The 20,000-nt window shown below is 46.6% G+C and overlaps 1 protein-coding gene across 1 annotated transcript in view; it reads left to right on the forward strand.

The window, feature by feature from the left end:
• The window catches only part of lama5 (laminin, alpha 5), a 324,122-nt gene that overhangs the window by 221,439 nt on the left and 82,683 nt on the right, over window positions 1–20,000 (forward strand). The window contains 13 exon segments of the mRNA XM_065005098.1: window positions 677–807; window positions 940–1,020; window positions 1,274–1,488; window positions 3,366–3,466; window positions 3,704–3,887; window positions 5,007–5,147; window positions 10,384–10,535; window positions 11,351–11,461; window positions 11,812–11,923; window positions 15,276–15,327; window positions 15,329–15,444; window positions 15,724–15,920; window positions 16,300–16,416. Coding sequence (XP_064861170.1) covers window positions 677–807; window positions 940–1,020; window positions 1,274–1,488; window positions 3,366–3,466; window positions 3,704–3,887; window positions 5,007–5,147; window positions 10,384–10,535; window positions 11,351–11,461; window positions 11,812–11,923; window positions 15,276–15,327; window positions 15,329–15,444; window positions 15,724–15,920; window positions 16,300–16,416 — 1,710 coding nt within the window.

Genomic DNA, 20,000 nt, shown 5'->3' on the forward strand with positions numbered 1-20,000 from the left:
CTACTTTAACTACAAACTACATGTAACTACTGCTAACTACAACTACATTTAACTACTGCTAACTACAACTACATTTAACTACTGCTAACTACAACTACATTTAACTACTGCTAACTACAACTACATTTAACTACTGCTAACTACAACTACATTTAACTACAACTACATTTAACTACTGCTAACTACAACTACATTTAACTACTGCTAACTACAACAACATTTAACTACTGCTAACTACAACTACATTTAACTACTGCTAACTACAACTACATTTAACTACAACTACATTTAACTACAACTACATTTAACTACAACTACATTTAACTACTGCTAACTACAACTACATTTAACTACTGCTAACTACAACAACATTTAACTACTGCTAACTACAACTACATTTAACTACTGCTAACTACAACTACATTTAACTACATTTAACTACAACTACATTTAACTACTGTTAACTCATTTGCATATCTTAATAAAACTATTTCAGAGACATTTTAATATTTAATACAGAAAAAGGTTTTATACTTGTGTCTACATTCAACTGGTAAACATCGATTTGTGATTTAAATAAGGAGGGGGGTAAAATGGCCCTGTGAGGGTGTGGTGCCTGGCCTTAATATTTACCATTCTTTACCCTTTATCATGTTGTTGTTGTTGTTGCTCTTAGAACTGTCAACACAACAGGGCTGGAGACCACTGTGAAAAGTGTCAGGGTGGTTTCCTTGGTAACCACTCTCTGGATGGACAAGCCCAGTCCTGTGACACCTGCCCCTGTCCTCTACAAGTGACCTCCAACAAGTCAGTCGCGTCTCCTTGTTCATTCTTCATTCATCCCCCTTCATTTGCTTTCACATACTGTAGAAACGTTTGTTTTGTTTTCCTGAGGACAACGTCCAACTTCAATGTAATCTCTCTCTCTCTCCTGTGTAGTTTTGCAGTGGGCTGTGTAGAGAAACCCAACAGGATGCTGTGTCTCTGTATGCCTGGCTACGCTGGGCCCCAGTGTGCAAGGTCAGTACTACATACAATGTTGATACACGCCATATATCATACAGTTGTATCATTATGACATGGCTGTGATATGTGACGTGTTGCCACGAGTCCCCAAATTAAACTGGAAGTGAAGAGAGCAGTTTTAGGAAGAAAAAGGCTGTTTTAAAAAATAAAAAAATATTGACTGAAATCATTTTTAAACTGTTACAAATACACTTTGTACCCATTTCTGTCTCGTCCTCCTTTTTCTCCTGTCTCCTCCCTCTCCCAGGTGTGCTCCCGGTTTCTACGGCAACCCCATGGTGATTGGCAGCACGTGCCAGCCCTGCCGTTGCCATGACAACACAGACCCCAACATGCTGTTCAGCGACTGTGACGGGCTGACGGGCGAGTGTCACAGCTGCATGCACAACACCGCCGGGACGCACTGCGAGATCTGTGCCCCCGGTTTCCACGGTGACGCCGTCACTGCCAAGAACTGCACCAGTAAGACCAAAAGGCCTGATCTGACAACGCACACTCGCTTCAACTCTCTCTCTCTCTCTCTCTCTCTCGCTCTCTCTAGCTCTGTCTCTCTCTCTCTCTCTCTCTCTCTCTCTCTAGCTCTCGCTCTCTCTCTCTCTCTCTCTCTCTAGCTCTCGCTCTCTCTCTCTCTCTCTCTCTAGCTCTCGCTCTCTCTCTCTCTCTCTCTCTCTCTCTCTCTCTCTAGCTCTCGCTCTCTCTCTCTCTCTCTCTCTAGCTCTCTCTCTCTCTCTAGCTCTCGCTCTCTCTCTCTCTCTCTCTCTCTCTCTCTCTAGCTCTCTCTATCTATCTCTCTCTATCTCTCTCTCTCTCTCTCTCTCTCTCTCTCTCTCTCTCTCTCTAGCTCTCTCTCTCTCTCTCTCTCTCTCTCTCTCTCTCTAGCTCTCTCTAGCTCTCTCTCTCTCTATCTCTCTCTCTCTCTCTCTCTCTCTCTCTCTCTCTCTCTCTCTGCGCACACACACACACACGCTCTAGGCTAATCCCAGTTTACATAGCCTCTCCCCTCTGCACTAAATATCTTTCTCTTTAATTCAGGAAGTCTCAAAGACTAGTTCTGTTTTCACAAGGTCTTAACCTCTTTTAACTTCTATAATAGATCTGGTTCTCTGTGAGAAGTGTGTAGTGTGTAGCTGTTGCAGTGTTTAGTGATTCCACATCTGTCTGTGCATGACTTCCTGTTGCTGAAGTTACACTTTTTCTCAATTGCTAAAACACTAAAACCCATTGGTTGAACAAAGTTCTCCGTTGCCTGGACTCATTTAGCTAATTATGAAGTCAATACCTTCAACCATTTCACATGGTAAAACACTATTTGCAGATCTCACTTAGACTTTTCAGCAAAACTCTGAAACACATTCTCATTCTCAAAACACATTCTGCACTTTAATGCACATGTCATCCATACTGGTAAACACAAGTGGCAACAATCAAATACAAATAGAGACCATGTGTCATTGATTGAACACAACCACTCAACATTGATTTAAACCTGTTTCAAATGATGCCACACAACCAATATAAGCCAGTTCAGAGAGCAAACAGGTTGTTGAAGGTGGGAAGGAGAAGGTCTGAGAATGGATACTGAGGTACAGTGCATTGTAGGCTGTATACTGTACAATGGATGAATTGTATGGCCCTGAACATTGTGCTTTCCATTTATTAACAGTACTGACTGCTCAATAGATGTTGACTGGTTGCAGGTTCATATCAACAAAGAACAAGAATGACAGGATCACAGAGACAAAGGACAAGTTTGTGAGATGCAGGGTACAGTACTGTAAAAATAGGGGTACAAGGAGGAGGAAGGGTACAGTACTGTAAAAATAGGGGTACAAGGAGGAGGAAGGGTACAGTACTGTAAAAATAGGGCTACAAGGAGGAGGAAGAACAAAAACCTAAATTGCAAAGTGCAAAGCAGAGTAGTAATTTATGATCCATTTTGAGCTGCTATGATAGAACATGTTTTCGTTCATCAAAGGACAATGAGGGAAAAATGGGAAGAATTTTTTTTTAAATTAAAAATGTACTTCACCCTGAGAATTGTATGTTTTGAACAATGTGTTTTCTATTTTTCGGTGTATTGTTTACTGACTGCTTGAGAGTGTATATCATTTTGATCACTTTGTTTATGATTTGAGAGCAGTGTTTGATTTTGAACACAGGTAAAACTGTTTTGAGGCGAATGTTTCATTTTGCGAGAGGAGTCAGAGGTTATGTAAACAGTGCTTGAAGATGAGGTTTTGTGTTTAATGTTTTCAGGAAATGGAGCAAGGTTTCAGAAATGGTGTTTTAGCAATTGAGAAAAACTGCAATACGTAATAACCCCTGTCTTATTTACCCAGGATGCAACTGCTCCCCATGTGGCACGGCGTCATGTGACCCTCACACAGGACAGTGCCAATGTAAACCTGGTGTGACCGGTCCTCACTGCAACTGTTGTGAGGTTTGTCCTCAGTTTATTTCCCTTATTCATATTCATGTATACTATGACAATAATTCCTCTTAACTCATCTCGGGAACTCGGAACCAAATAAATATTGGCAGAGACTAACTCATAACCAACTTATATAAACCTTAATACGTCATTGATCCTTGGTTGCTTGTCTCTGGCAAGCTTATTGTCATTGTTAGTTATGATATCCTCATTACCGAGCTGTGTCAATAATGTGTTGTGTTTCAGGACGGTGCGTTTGGCTATGAGTCGTGCTCCGGGTGTCGTCGGTGTGACTGTGACGCGGCCGCGGCGCTGGTCCAACCGTGTGACCCCAGGAACGGTTCGTGTGCCTGCCAGCCAGGGGTCAATGGACCTAATTGTCGCCAATGTGCCCCTGGGTACTGGGACTACAGTCCTGAGGGCTGCAAGAGTGAGTTATACCTACCTCCTCCTCCTACGTTCTTAGAATAAAAGGGTTCCCAAAAGGGTTCTTCGGCGGTCCCCATAGGAGAACCCTTTTGGATTCTAGATAGAACCCTTTTTGGTTCAAGATAGAACCCTTTTTGGTTCCCTCTGAATGGCTGGTACCTACTACCATTCCCTCTGAATGGCTGGTACCTACTACCATACCCCCCGTTCCCTCTGAATGGCTGGTACCTACTACCATACCCCCCGTTCAAAGGCCTCTGAATGGCTGGTACCTACTACCATACCCCGCTCCTCTGAATGGCTGGTACCTACTACCATACCCCCCGTTCCCTCTGAATGGCTGGTACCTACTACCATACCCCCCGTTCCCTCTGAATGGCTGGTACCTACTACCATACCCCCCGTTCCCTCTGAATGGCTGGTACCTACTACCATACCCCCCGTTCCCTCTGAATGGCTGGTACCTACTGAATGGCTGGTACCTACTACCATACCCCCGTTCCCTCTGAATGCCTGGTACCTACTACCATACCCCCGTTCCTCTGAATGTCTGGTACCTACTACCATACCCCCTTCAAAGGCCTCTGAATGGCTGGTACCTACTACCATACCCCCGTTCCCTCTGAATGGCTGGTACCTACTACCATACCCCCGGTTCCCTCTGAATGGCTGGTACCTACTACCATACCCCCCGTTCCCTCTGAATGGCACAGATACACAATCCACGTCTCAACTGTCTCAAGACTTCAAAATCATTCTTTAATCTGTCTCCTCCCCTTCATCTACACTGACTGAATTAGATTTAAAAAGGTTATCAATGAGGGATCATAGCTTTCACCTGGTCAATCTTTGTCATGGAAAGATGTTCCTAATGTTTCGTACATCGTATGAAACCAGACGCACCAGGAATCGAACCCCACAATCCTGCCGTTGCATTCGACATGCTCTACTAACTGAACCACACAAGACGACAAGCTGGAGTATATGCAAGATGTGGACTGAGCTTGACACTGTGTGTGTGTGTGTGTGTGTGTGTGTGTGTGTGTGTGTGTGTGTGTGTGTGTGTGTGTGTGTGTGTGTGTGTGTGTGTGTGTGTGTGTGTGTCTTCCATTCTCTTCAGAGTGTGAGTGTAAGCATGGTCGCTGTGACCCTCGGACAGGGGAGTGTCGCTGTGGAGACGGCATAACAGGCAAACAGTGTGACAGCTGTTCCCATAGATACAGTGTTCCTGTACAACACGGACATGACATGACCTGCCAACGTAAGTCATGTGTCTGTTAATGAATTCATATGTGCTGTTGGATTGACATTGTTTTACTTTGATTTTATTTGAGAGGGGGAGAAGGAGATGGAGACAGGGAGAGGGGGAGAGGGGAGATGGAGACAGGGAGACAGGGAGAGGGGGAGAAGGAGATGGAGACAGGGAGAGATGGACAGGGGAGGGAGAGAGATGGACATGAGGAGGGAGAGAGATGGACAGGGGAGGGAGAGAGATGGACAGGAGGAGGGGGAGAGATGGGCAGGGGAGGGAGAGAGATGGACAGGAGGAGGGAGAGAGATGGACAGGGGAGGGAGAGAGATGGACAGGAGGAGGGGGAGAGATGGAGGGGAGGGAGAGAGATGGACAGGAGGAGGGAGAGAGATGGACAGGGGGAGGGAGAGAGATGGACAGGAGGAGGGAGAGAGATGGACAGGAGGAGGGGAGAGATGGGCAGGGGAGGGAGAGAGATGGACAGGAGGAGGGAGAGAGATGGACAGGGGGAGGGAGAGATGGACAGGAGGAGGGAGAGAGATGGACAGGGGAGGGAGAGATGGACAGGGGGGAGGAGAGGAGAGATGGACAGGGGGAGGGAGAGAGATGGACAGGAGGAGGGGGAGAGATGGGCAGGGGGAGGGAGAGAGATGGACAGGAGGAGGGAGAGAGATGGACAGGGGGAGGGAGAGAGATGGACAGGAGGAGGGAGAGAGATGGACAGGGGGAGGGAGAGAGATGGACAGGAGGAGGGAGAGAGATGGACAGGGGAGGGAGAGAGATGGACAGGAGGAGGTTGAGAGATGGACAGGGGGAGGGAGAGAGATGGACAGGAGGAGGGGGAGAGATGGACAGGGGAGGGAGAGAGATGGACAGGAGGAGGGAGAGAGATGGACAGGGGAGGGAGAGATGGACAGGGGGAGGGAGAGAGATGGACAGGGGGAGGGAGAGAGATGGACAGGAGGAGGGAGAGAGATGGACAGGGGAGGGAGAGAGATGGACAGGGGAGGGAGAGAGATGGGCTGGAGGAGGTTGGGGGAAGGAGAAGCCAGGAAAGGGAGAGGGGGAAGAGGCTGGAGGGGAGAAAGAGAGAGTCAAGGAGAGAGGAGAAAGAGAAGGAGAGAGTCAAGGAGAGAGGAGAAAGAGAAGGAGAGTGTTAAGGAGAGAAAAGAGAAGGAGAGAGTCAAGGAGAGAGGAGAAAGAGAAGGAGAGAGTTGAGGAGACAGAGAAGGAGCGAGTCAAGGAGAGAGGATAAAGGGAAGGAGAGAGTCAAAGAGAGAGGAGAAAGAGAAGGAGAGAGGAGAAAGAGAAGGAGAGAGTCAAGGAGAGAGGAGAAAGAGAAGGAGAGAGGAGAAAGAGGAGGAGAGAGTCAAGGAGAGAGGAGAAAGAGAAGGAGAGAGTTAAGGAGAGAGGAGACAGAGAAGGAGCGAGTCAAGGAGAGAGGATAAAGGGAAGGAGAGAGTCAAAGAGAGAGGAGAAAGAGAAGGAGAGAGGAGAAAGAGAAGGAGAGAGGAGAAAGAGAAGGAGAGTGTTGAGGAGAGAGAGAAGGAGAGAGTCAAGGAGAGAGGAGAAAGAGAAGGAGCGAGTCAAGGAGAGAGGATAAAGGGAAGGAGAGAGTCAAAGAGAGAGGAGAAAGAGAAGGAGAGAGGAGAAAGAGAAGGAGAGAGTCAAAGAGAAGGAGAAAGAGAAGGAGAGTGTTGAGAGAGAGAAAGAGAAGGAGAGAGTCAAGGAGAGAGGAGAAAGAGAAGGAGAGAGTTAAGGAGAGAGGAGAAAGAGAAGGAGAGAGTCAAAGAGAGAGGAGAAAGAGAAGGAGAGAGTCATAGAGAGAGGAGAAAGAGAAGGAGAGTGTTAAGGAGAGAGGAGAAAGAGAAGGAGAGAGTCAAGGAGAGAGGAGAAAGAGAAGGAGAGAGTTAAGGAGAGAGGAGACAGAGAAGGAGAGAGTCAAGGAGAGAGGAGAAAGAGAAGGAGAGAGTCAAGGAGAGAGGAGAAAGAGAAGGAGAGAGTCAAGGAGAGAGGAGAAAGAGAAGGAGAGAGTCAAGAGAGAGGAGAAAGAGAAGGAGAGTGTTAAGGAGAGAGGAGAAAGAGAAGGAGAGAGTCAAAGAGAAGGAGAGGTTAAGGAGAGAGAGAGAAGGAGAGAGTTAAGGAGAGAGGAGACAGAGAAGGAGCGAGTCAAGGAGAGAGGATAAAGGGAAGGAGAGAGTCAAAGAGAGAGGAGAAAGAGAAGGAGAGAGCAGAAAGAGAGAGAGGAGAAAGAGAGAGGAGAAAGAGAAGGAGAGAGAGAAAGAGGAGGAGAGAGAAGGAGAGTGTTAAGGAGAGAGGAGAAAGAGAAGGAGAGAGTTAAGGAGAGAGGAGAAAGAGAAGGAGAGAGTTAAGGAGAGAGGATAAAGGGAAGGAGAGAGTCAAAGAGAGAGGAGAAAGAGAAGGAGAGAGTCAAGGAGAGAGGAGAAAGAGAAGGAGAGTGTTAAGGAGAGAGGAGAGAGAGAAGGAGAGAGGAGAAAGAGAAGGAGAGTGTTAAGGAGAGAGGAGAAAGAGAAGGAGAGAGTTAAGGAGAGAGGAGACAGAGAAGGAGCGAGTCAAGGAGAGAGGATAAAGGGAAGGAGAGAGTCAAAGAGAGAGGAGAAAGAGAAGGAGAGAGCAGAAAGAGAAGGAGAGAGTCAAAGAGAGAGGAGAAAGAGAAGGAGAGAGGAGAAAGAGGAGGAGAGAGTCAAGGAGAGAGGAGAAAGAGAAGGAGAGAGGAGAAAGAGAAGGAGAGAGTCAAGGAGAGAGGAGAAAGAGAAGGAGAGAGTCAAGGAGAGAGGAGAAAGAGAAGGAGAGAGTCAAGGAGAGAGGAGAAAGAGAAGGAGAGAGTCAAGGAGAGAGGAGAAGAAGGAAAGAGAAGGAGAGAGGAGAAAGAGAAGGAGAGGGTCAAAGAGAGAGGAGGAGACAGAGAAAGAGAAGGAGAGAGGAGAAGAAGAGGAGAGAGTCAAGGAGAGAGGAGAAAGAGAAGGAGAGAGGAGAAAGAGAAGGAGAGAGTCAAGGAGAGAGGAGAAAGAGAAGGAGAGAGTTAAGGAGAGAGGAGACAGAGAAGGAGAGAGTCAAGGAGAGAGGAGAAAGAGAAGGAGAGAGTCAAGGAGAGAGGAGACAGAGAAGGAGAGAGTCAAGGAGAGAGGAGAGAGAGAAGGGAAGTCAAGAGAGAGTCAAAGAGAAGGAGAGAGAGAAGAGAAGGAGAGAGGAGAAAGAGAAGGAGAGAGTCAAGGAGAAGGAGAAGAGAAGGAGAGAGGAGAAAGAGGAGGAGAGAGTCAAAGAGAGAGGAGAAAGAGAAGGAGAGAGGAGAAAGAGAAGGAGAGAGTCAAGGAGAGAGGAGAAAGAGAAGGAGAAGTTAAGGAGAGAGGAGACAGAGAAGGAGAGAGTCAAGGAGAGAGAGAAAGAGAAGGAGAGAGTCAAGGAGAGAGGAGAAAGAGAAGGAGAGAGGAGTCAAGGAGGAGGAGAAATGAGAGAGGAGAGAGAAGGAGAGAGGAGAAAGAGAAGGAGAGAGGAGAAAGAGAAGGAGAGAGTCAAGGAGAAAGGAGAAAGAGAAGGAGAGAGGAGAAAGAGAAGGAGAGAGTCAAGGAGAGAGGAGAAAGAGAAGGAGAGAGTCAATGAGAGAGGAGAAAGAGAAGGAGAGTGTTAAGGAGAGAGGAGAAAGAGAAGGAGAGAGTCAAGGAGAGAGGAGAAAGAGAAGGAGAGTGTTAAGGAGAGAGGAGAAAGAGAAGGAGAGAGTCAATGAGAGAGGAGAAAGAGAAGGAGAGTGTTAAGGAGAGAGGAGAAAGAGAAGGAGAGTGTTAAGGAGAGAGGAGAAAGAGAAGGAGAGAGTCAAGGAGAGAGGAGAAAGAGAAGGAGAGAGTCAAGGAGAGAGGAGAAAGAGAAGGAGAGAGGAGAAAGAGAAGGAGAGTGTCAAGGAGAGAGGAGAAAGAGAAGGAGAGTGTTAAGGAGAGAGGAGAAAGAGAAGGAGAGAGTCAATGAGAGAGGAGAAAGAGAAGGAGAGTGTTAAGGAGAGTGGAGAAAGAGAAGGAGAGAGTCAAGGAGAGAGGAGAAAGAGAAGGAGAGAAGGAGAGAGGAGAAAGAGAAGGAGAGAGAGAAAGAGAAGGAGAGTGTTAAGGAGAGAGGAGAAAGAGAAGGAGAGTGGCAAACCGTAGCTTGGTTCTGTTCCAGTATTCTGATGAAGGTGACTAAATGTGATTCCTTTCAGCTTGTGACAGCTGTGTAATGTGTGTCCTTTCAGCTTGTGACAGCTGTGTAATGTGTGTCCTTTCAGCTTGTGACAGCTGTGTAATGTGTGTCCTTTCAGCTTGTGACAGCTGTGTAATGTGTGTCCTTTCAGCTTGTGACAGCTGTGTAATGTGTGTCCTTTCGGCTTGTGACAGCTGTGTAATGTGTGTCCTTTCAGCTTGTGACAGCTGTGTAATGTGTGTCCTTTCGGCTTGTGACAGCTGTGTAATGTGTGTCCTTTCAGCTTGTGACAGCTGTGTAATGTGTGTCCTTTCAGCTTGTGACAGCTGTGTAATGTGTGTCCTTTCAGCTTGTGACAGCTGTGTAATGTGTGTCCTTTCAGCTTGTGACAGCTGTGTAATGTGTGTCCTTTCAGCTTGTGACAGCTGTGTAATGTGTTTCCTTTCAGCTTGTGACAGCTGTGTAATGTGTGTCCTTTCAGCTTGTGACAGCTGTGTAATGTGTGTCCTTTCAGCTTGTGACAGCTGTGTAATGTGTGTCCTTTCAGCTTGTGACAGCTGTGTAATGTGTTTCCTTTCAGCTTGTGACAGCTGTGTAATGTGTGTCCTTTCAGCTTGTGACAGCTGTGTAATGTGTGTCCTTTCAGCTTGTGACAGCTGTGTAATGTGTTTCCTTTCAGCTGTGTAATGTGTGTCTTGTGACAGCTGTGTAATGTGTGTCCTTTCAGCTTGTGACAGCTGTGTAATGTGTGTCCTTTCAGCTTGTGACAGCTGTGTAATGTGTTTCCTTTCAGCTTGTGACAGCTGTGTAATGTGTGTCCTTTCAGCTTGTGACAGCTGTGTAATGTGTGTCCTTTCAGCTTGTGACAGCTGTGTAATGTGTGTCCTTTCAGCTTGTGACAGCTGTGTAATGTGTGTCCTTTCAGCTTGTGACAGCTGTGTAATGTGTGTCCTTTCAGCTTGTGACAGCTGTGTAATGTGTGTCCTTTCAGCTTGTGACAGCTGTGTAATGTGTGTCCTTTCAGCTTGTGACAGCTGTGTAATGTGTGTCCTTTCAGCTTGTGACAGCTGTGTAATTGTCCTGTTGGAGGATCTGGACAAAATTAACGACAACTTTGGCTCCGTGGCTCATCAGCTGATCAACCTGAACGCCTCCTCTATCACCTTGACTCAGCTAAACAACCTCAGCAGATCCATGGACAATATCTCTGTGAGTACACACACACACACACACACACACACACACACACACACACACACACACACACACACACACACACACACACACACACACACACACACACACACACACACACACACACACACACACACACAGAATGTAACTCATATACACACATTGTAATTACACACACACAGACACACGATATGTTTGTCTTTCTTGAACTGCATTGTGGGTTAAGGACTTGTAAGGAAGCATTTCACGGTAAGGTCTAAACTTGTTGTATTTCACGTGACAAATACATATATATATATATATATTTTTTTACCCCTTTTTCTCCCCAATTTCGTGGTATCCAATTGTTAGTAATTACTATCTTGTCTCATCGCTACAACTCCCGTACGGGCTCGGGAGAGACGATGGTCGAAAGTCATGCGTCCTCCGATACACAACCCACTGCTTCTTAACACAGCGCGCATCCAACCCGGAAGCCAGCCGCACCAATGTGTCTGAGGAAACACCGTGCCCCTGGCAACCTGGTTAGCGCGCACTGCGCCCGGCCCGCCACAGGAGTCGCTGGTGCGCGATGAGACAAAGATATCCCTACCGGCCAAACCCTCCCTAACCCGGACGACGCTAGGCCAATTGTGCGTCGCCCCACGGACCTCCCGGGCGCGGCCGGCTGCGACAGAGCCTGGGCACGAACCCAGAGTCTCTTGTGGCAAAGCTAGCACTGCGATGCAAGGACCACTGCGCCACACGGGAGGCCATGACAAATACAATTTCATTTTATTTGAAAAACACTCGTTCAATATCTGTTGACTGAGATTGACTCTGTTTCCCAGAATGCCATAGAGAACTACAACAGTACTCTGGATGAGAACAGGAACAGAGTGGACATGTTGGAGGGAGAGATCATGACCATCAACTCAGACATCCTCGGCCTGGAAGATAAGGTGATGAAGATCTGTGTCGAGCATCTCTCTGTCCACCCTTCTCTGTCATTATTTAATCAGTTATTCAGAGACAATGACCATCTCTGTCCACCCTTCTCTGTCATTATACTTTTTATTCTTCTCATTTTCCTTTTAAAAAATGTGCATTATCCTTTCCTTTATTCAAATAAATATGAATTATTTAAATTCATAACAGTTTCAAGTGTTCAAATACATACATATGTGTATCTGCTTGTATCTCCATTACTCCAACATCAGCTTATTGGACTTTATGCAGTTGCGTATCCCAACAAGAATTGATGGTAAGAATTAATGACAGGTGTGCTGATGTAATGTTGTCCTCCCACCAGGTGGTGGCGGTAGCAGAAGAAGCAGACAGTCTGGGCAATAGCAGCAGCAACACCCATCAGAGAGCCCAGGACCTGCTCTCACACATGAAGAACATAGTAGGAGAGGTGGAAGGTTTGCTGAGAAATCTTTATGGGGGACCTTCAATCTGAGTCGATGTTTTGTCAGTGAAGATTATTCGTTAAGTGGAGTTCATCCCTCATTTTGTTTTCGATTGAAATACATCCATCAAAATACAAAACTCTGATTTTAAAGTATGTGGACACCTGTCGTCTAACATCTCATTCTAAAATCATGGCCATTAATATGGAGTTGGTCCCCCCCTCTTTGCTGCTATAACAGCCTCCACTCTACTGAGAAGGCTTTCCACTAGATGTTGGAACATTGCTGCTATAACAGCCTCCACTCTTCTGGGAAGGCTTTCCACTAGATGTTGGAACATTGCTGCTATAACAGCCTCCACTCTTCTGAGAAGGCTTTCCACTAGATGTTGGAACATTGCTGCTATAACAGCCTCCACTCTTCTGGGAAGGCTTTCCACTAGATGTTGGAACATTGCTGCTATAACAGCCTCCACTCTTCTGGGAAGGCTTTCCACTAGATGTTGGAACATTGCTGCTATAACAGCCTCCACTCTTCTGGGAAGGCTTTCCACTAGATGTTGGAACATTGCTGCTATAACAGCCTCCACTCTTCTGGGAAGGCTTTCCACTAGATGTTGGAACATTGCTGCTATAACAGCCTCCACTCTACTGAGAAGGCATTCCACTAGATGTTGGAACATTGCTGCTATAACAGCCTCCACTCTTCTGGGAAGGCTTTCCACTAGATGTTGGAACATTGCTGCTATAACAGCCTCCACTCTTCTGGGAAGGCTTTCCACTAGATGTTGGAACATTGCTGCTATAACAGCCTCCACTCTACTGAGAAGGCTTTCCACTAGATGTTGGAACATTGCTGCTATAACAGCCTCCACTCTACTGAGAAGGCTTTCCACTAGATGTTGGAACATTGCTGCTATAACAGCCTCCACTATTCTGGGAAGGCTTTCCACTAGATGTTGGAACATTGCTGCTATAACAGCCTCCACTCTTCTGGGAAGGCTTTCCACTAGATGTTGGAACATTGCTGCTATAACAGCCTCCACTCTTCTGGGAAGGCTTTCCACTAGATGTTGGAACATTGCTGCTAGAACAGCCTCCACTCTCCTGGGAAGGCTTTCCACTAGATGTTGGAACATTGCTGCGGGGACTTGCTTCCATTCAGCCACAAGAGCATCAGTGAGGTCGGGCACTGATGTTGGGGGTGATTAGGCCTGGCTCGCAGTCGGTGTTCCAATTCATCCCAAAGGTGTTCGATGGGGTTGAGGTCAGGGCTCTGTGCAGGCCAGTCAAGTTCTTCCACACCCACCTGGACAAACCAATTCTGTATGGACCTAGTTTTGTCCATGGGGGCATTGTCATGCTGAAACAGGAAACGGCCTTCCCCAAACTGTTTCCACAAAGTTGGAAGAACAGTATCATCTAGAATGTCATTGTATGCTGTAACATTAAGATTTCCCTTCACTGGAACTACAGGGAACCCGAACCATTAAAAACAGCCCCAGACCATTATTCCTCCTCCACCAAACTTTACAGTTGGCAAAATGCATTTGGAAAAGTAGCGTTCTCCTGGAATCCGCCAAACCCAGATTCGTCAGGCAGGCAGCCAGATGGTGAAGTGTGATTCATCACTCCAGAGAACACGTTTCCACTGCTCCAGAGTCCAATGGCGGCGAGCTTTACACCGCTCCAGCCGACACTTGGCATTGCACATGGTGATCTTAGGCTTGTATGTTGCTGCTCAGCCATGGGAACACATTTCATGAAGCTCCCGACGAACAGTTCTTGTTGCTGATGTTGCTTCCAGATGCAGTTTGGAACTCGGTAGTGAGTGTTGTAACCAAGGACAGACAAATTCTACACGCTACGCACTTCAGTATTTGGTGGTCCCGTTCTGTGAGCTTGTGTGGCCTACCACTTCCCAGCTGTGCCGTTGTTGCTCCTAGATGTTTCTACTTTACAATAACAGCACTTACAGTTGACCTGGGTAGCTCTGGCTGGACAGAAATGTGATGAACTGACTTGCCACATTGAAAGTCACTGAGCACTTCAGTAAGGTCATTCCACTGCCAATGTTTGTCTGTGGAGATTAGTGTGTGCTTGATTTTATACACCTGTCAGCAGCAGGGGTGGCTGAAATAGCCAAATCCACTCACCTTAATGGGTGTCCACACACTTTTTTACAGTGCCTTCTGAAAGTATTCAGACCCCTTGACTAATATTTTGTTACATTACAGCCCCATAATGACATCACAATACCTCATAATGACATCACAATACCCCATAATGACATCACAATACCTCATAATGACATCACAATACCCCATAATGACATCACAATACCTCATAATGACATCACAATACCTTAAAACAGAAATACCTTATTTACATAAGTATTCAGACCCTTTGCTATGAAACTCTAAATTGAGCTCAGGTGCATCCTGTTTCCATTGATCATCCTTTGAGATGTTTCTCCAACTTGGTTGGAGTCCAACCTGTGGTAAATTCAATTGATTGGACATGATTTGGAAAGGCAAACACCTGTTTATATAAGGTCCCACAGTTGACAGTACATGTCAGAGCAAAAACCAAGCCATGAGGTCATAGCTGTTATCCGTAGATCTCCGAGACAGGATTGTGTCGAGGCACAGATCTGGGGAAGGGTACCAAAACATTTCTAGAGCATTGAAGGTCCCCAAGAACACAGTGACCTCCATCATTCTTAAATAGAAGAAGTTTGGAACCACCAAGACTCTTCCTAGAGCTGGCCGCCCGGCCAAACGGAGCAATCAGGGGAGAAGGGCCTTGGTCAGGGAGGTCACCAAGAACCTGATGGTCACTGTGACAGAGCACGGAGTGCCTGTGGAGATGGGAGAACCTTCCAGAAGATCAACCATATCTGCAGCACTCCACCTGTTAATACTTATGGAAATGTGATATTTCCGTTTTTATATTTAATAAATTAGCAAACATTTCGACAGTTTTTGCTTTTGTGTGTAGATAAATAATGGTAAAACAAATAAAAAATACTGAGGAAAAAAAACAATTTCATACATTTTAGAATGAGGCTGTAACGTAACAGAATTTGTTACTTTTCGAAGGCACTGTGTCTGTATATATAGTGTGTATATACTGTATATAGTGTATTAAGTATTTATAAAGCCCTTCTTACATCAGCTGATATCTCAAAGTGCTGTACAGAAACCCAGCCTAAAACCCCAAACAGCAAGCAATGCAGGTGTAGAAGCACGGTGGCTAGGAAAAACTCCCCTAGAAAGGCCAAAACCTAGGAAGGAAAAACTCTCTAGAAAGGAGGTCTATACTGTATATAGTGTATTAAGTACTCTCTCTCTCTCTCTATCCAGACCTCATGCTGCAGGAGAATCGTACGGGTCTGAATGAGACGGAGGTGGAAGCAGGACGACTTGCTTGAGAAGATGAAGCAGGTGGAGGCCATGCTGAGAGAGATGAGACTCAAGAGCTGTGTCGGACAGAAGGAGATAGCAGACGGAGAGCTGTCCGAGGCTAAGAAATGTGAGTAGTGCCGAGAGAGATACAGAGAGAGAGAGAGAGAGAGAGACAGGGACAGAGAGGGATACAGAGAGAGAGAGAGAGAGAGAGAGAGGGGGATACAGAGAGAGAGAGAGAGACCTATCGTCTTTTCAACCTAGCCCAGAACCAGGAAGTACTATTTCGCTGAGTCACATATGAAGGAGCTGTGGTCCATGTGTACATCTGACACGTCTTACTGTTATTGCGTCGTGTTCACAACCTTCTGGTCATTATGCTAAAGGTGTGTTTCTCTCCCTCTAGTGCTGGCGAAGGTGAAAGATCAGCTGGTGAGTCGTGTGGTGGACAACGAGGGCTTGGTGAAGAACATCAGGGAGCATCTGGGGAAGTTCCATGACCAACTGATGGACCTGAGGGACGCTCTGAACCAGGCAGTTAACAACACGGCCCTCGCCTCCGATACGAACGCTGTTAACGAGAAGAGGCTGGAGGACTGCCAGGTAACACAGACAGAGATGTAGTCACACACACACACAGAAGCATGTATGCAAACACACACGCGCACACACACACACACACACACACACACACATGTATGCACACACACACACACACACACACACACACACACACACACACACACACGTGTATGCACTCACACACACACACACACATGCACACACACACACACACACACACACACACACACACACACACACACACAGAAGCATGTATGCACTCACACACACACACACACACACAGAGGAAAGCAGTATGAGTGTTTATCATAATCAGACACAGACATATTTATTTTCTTACATATTCAACTCTTTTTGACCTGGCAGTGTTTGATTATTACATTATTGTTTCTCTTCTCAGCAAAAGGTGGATGAACTGAATGAGAAGCACAAGGTAGTGGAGGATCTCCTGCAGATGGCAGAGGACGATGTGGCAACCGTCAACGACATGCTGTCTATGCTGCACGACTCCAAGGAGGTGAGCCTCAACCCTTTTACAGCAGCCCCTCACCCTCGTCAACACCTTATCAGGGTAAACACTACGGTCGTAGCTATCCAAAAGGGTTTTAAAACACAGTTTAAAACAAATGGAAAATCCATCATGTCAGAAACAGTCTCAACAAAATGAGACGGTCCCTGGATGAGACAGTCCCTGGGTGAGACAGTCCCTGGATGAGGCAGTCCCTGGATGAGACAGTCCCTGGGTGAGACAGTCCCTGGGTGAGACAGCCCCTGATGAGACAGTCCCTAGATGAGACAGTCCTTGGATGAGACAGTCCTTGGATGAGACAGTCCCTGGATGAGAGACAGTCCCTGGGTGAGACAGTCCCTGGGTGAGAGACAGCCCCTGGATGAGAGACAGCCCCTGGATGAGACAGTCCCTGGATGAGACAGCCCCTGGATGAGACAGCCCCTGGATGAGAGACAGCCCCTGGATGAGAGACAGCCCCTGGATGAGAGACAGTCCCTGGATGAGAGACAGCCCCTGGATGAGACAGCCCCTGGATGAGAGACAGTCCCTGGATGAGACAGCCCCTGGATGAGAGACAGCCCCTGGATGAGAGACAGCCCCTGGATGAGACAGCCCCTGGATGAGACAGCCCCTGGATGAGAGACTGCCCCTGGATGAGACAGTCCCTGGATGAGAGACAGCCCCTGGATGAGACAGTCCCTGGAAAATCTCCAAGCAGATCTCAAGCAGTCTGATTAGAAGTCAAACATCCCATTGTACAGTAAAACCTTGATGTAAAAACGACTCCAGACACCTTAAGTGATAGACTGTTCTCTCTGCTTCCGCACGGCAAGCAGTCCTGATGCAGCAAGTCTGAACAGCCTCTACCCTCAAACCATCAAACTGATAAATAGTTAGTTAAATAGTTAACCACTAACTACCCAAACTATCTGCATTGACCCCTTGTGGCACTAACTCTTTTGACGCCTCACATACTGCTGCTGTTACTGTCTATTATCTATCCTTTACCCCTACCTACAGTATACTGCTGTTACTGTCTATTATCTATCCTTTACCCCTACCTACAGTATACTGCTGCTACTGTCTAGTATTTATCCTTTACCCCTACCTACAGTATACTGCTGTTACTGTCTATTATCTATCTATTATCTTTCCTTTACCCCCTACCTGTTACTGTCATCTATCCTTTACCCCTACCTACAGTATACTGCTGTTACTGTCTATTATCTATCCTTTACCCCTACCTACAGTATACTGCTGCTACTGTCTAGTATCTATCCTTTAGTCCTATCCTAGTTACTTCATTCCTAGTCATATCTACCACAATTACCTGGTACCCTGTGTATAAAGCCAGGTTATTGACCTCGTACCCCTACACATGGACTCAGTACTGGTACCCTGTGTATAAAGCCAGGTTATTGACCTCGGACTCAGTACTGGTACCCTGTGTATAAAGCCATGTTATTACCTCGTACCCCTGCACATGGACTCAGTACTGGTACCCTGTGTATAAAGCCATGTTATTACCTCGTACCCCTGCACATGGACTCAGTACTGGTACCCTGTGTATAAAGCCAGGTTATTGACCTCGTACCCCTACACATGGACTCAGTACTGGTACCCTGTGTATAAAGCCATGTTATTACCTCGTACCCCTACACATGGACTCAGTACTGGTACCCTGTGTATAAAGCCATGTTATTACCTGCACATGGACTCAGTACTGGTACCCTGTGTATAAAGCCAGGTTATTGACCTCGTATACACATGGACTCAGTACTGCTACCCTGTGTATAAAGCCATGTTATTACCTCGTACCCCTGGACTCAGTACTGGTACCCTGTGTATAAAGCCATGTTATTACCTCGTACCCCTACACATGGACTCAGTACTGGTACCCTGTGTATAAAGCCATGTTATTACCTCGTACCCCTACACATGGACTCAGTACTGGTACCCTGTGTATAAAGCCAGGTTATTGACCTCGTACCCCTACACATGGACTCAGTACTGGTACCCTGTGTATAAAGCCATGTTATTACCTCGTACCCCTACACATGGACTCAGTACTGGTACCCTGTGTATAAAGCCATGTTATTACCTCGTACCCCTGCACATGGACTCAGTACTGGTACCCTGTGTATAAAGCCATGTTATTACCTCGTACCCCTACACATGGACTCAGTACTGGTACCCTGTGTATAAAGCCATGTTATTACCTCCTCGTACCCCTTGGACTCAGTACTGGTACCCTGTGTATAAAGCCATGTTATTACCTCGTACACATGGACTCAGTACTGGTACCCTGTGTATAAAGCCATGTTATTACCTCGTACCCCTGCACATGGACTCAGTACTGGTACCCTGTGTATAAAGCCATGTTATTACCTCGTACCCCTGCACATGGACTCAGTACTGGTACCCTGTGTATAAAGCCATGTTATTACCTCGTACCCCTGCACATGGACTCAGTACTGGTACCCTGTGTATAAAGCCAGGTTATTGACCTCGTACCCCTGCACATGGACTCAGTACTGGTACCCTGTGTATAAAGCCATGTTATTACCTCGTGGACTCAGTACTGGTACCCTGTGTATAAAGCCATGTTATTACCTCGCACATGGACTCAGTACTGGTACCCTGTGTATAAAGCCATGTTATTACCTCGTACCCCCTGCACATGGACTCAGTACTGGTACCCTGTGTATAAAGCCATGTTATTACCTGTGTATAAAGCCATGTTACCCCCCCTACATGGACTCAGTACTGGTACATGGGACTCAGTACTGGTACCCTGTGTATAAAGCCATATTATTACCTCGTACCCCTACACATGGACTCAGTACTGGTACCCTGTGTATAAAGCCATGTTATTACCTCGTGGCCCCTGCACATGGACTCAGTACTGGTACCCTGTGTATAAAGCCATGTTATTACCTCGTACCCCTGCACATGGACTCAGTACTGGTACCCTGTGTATAAAGCCATGTTATTACCTCGTACCCCTGCACATGGACTCAGTACTGGTACCCTGTGTATAAAGCCATGTTATTACCTCGTACCCCTACACATGGACTCAGTACTGGTACCCTGTGTATAAAGCCATGTTATTACCTGGTACCCCTGCACATTGACTCAGTACTGGTACCCTGTATAAAGCCATGTTATTACCTCGTACCCCTGCACATGGACTCAGTACTGGTACCCTGTGTATAAAGCCATGTTATTACCTCGTACCCTACACATGGACTCAGTACTGGTACCCTGTGTATAAAGCCATGTTATTACCTCGTACCCCTGCACATGGACTCAGTACTGGTACCCTGTGTATAAAGCCATGTTATTACCTCGTACCCCTACACGTGGACTCAGTACTGGTACCCTGTGTATAAGCCATGGACTCAGTACTCAGTACTGGTACCCTGTGTATAAAGCCATGTTATTACCTCGTACCCTGCATGGACTCAGTACTGGTACCCTGTGTATAAAGCCATGTTATTACCTCGTACCCCTGCATGGACTCAGTACTGGTAAAAAGCCATGTTATTACCTCGTGCACATGGACTCAGTACTGGTACCATGGACCCCTC

Source organism: Oncorhynchus nerka, linkage group LG20, assembly GCF_034236695.1.
Source record: "Oncorhynchus nerka isolate Pitt River linkage group LG20, Oner_Uvic_2.0, whole genome shotgun sequence".
Taxonomy (NCBI): Eukaryota; Metazoa; Chordata; class Actinopteri; order Salmoniformes; family Salmonidae; genus Oncorhynchus; species Oncorhynchus nerka.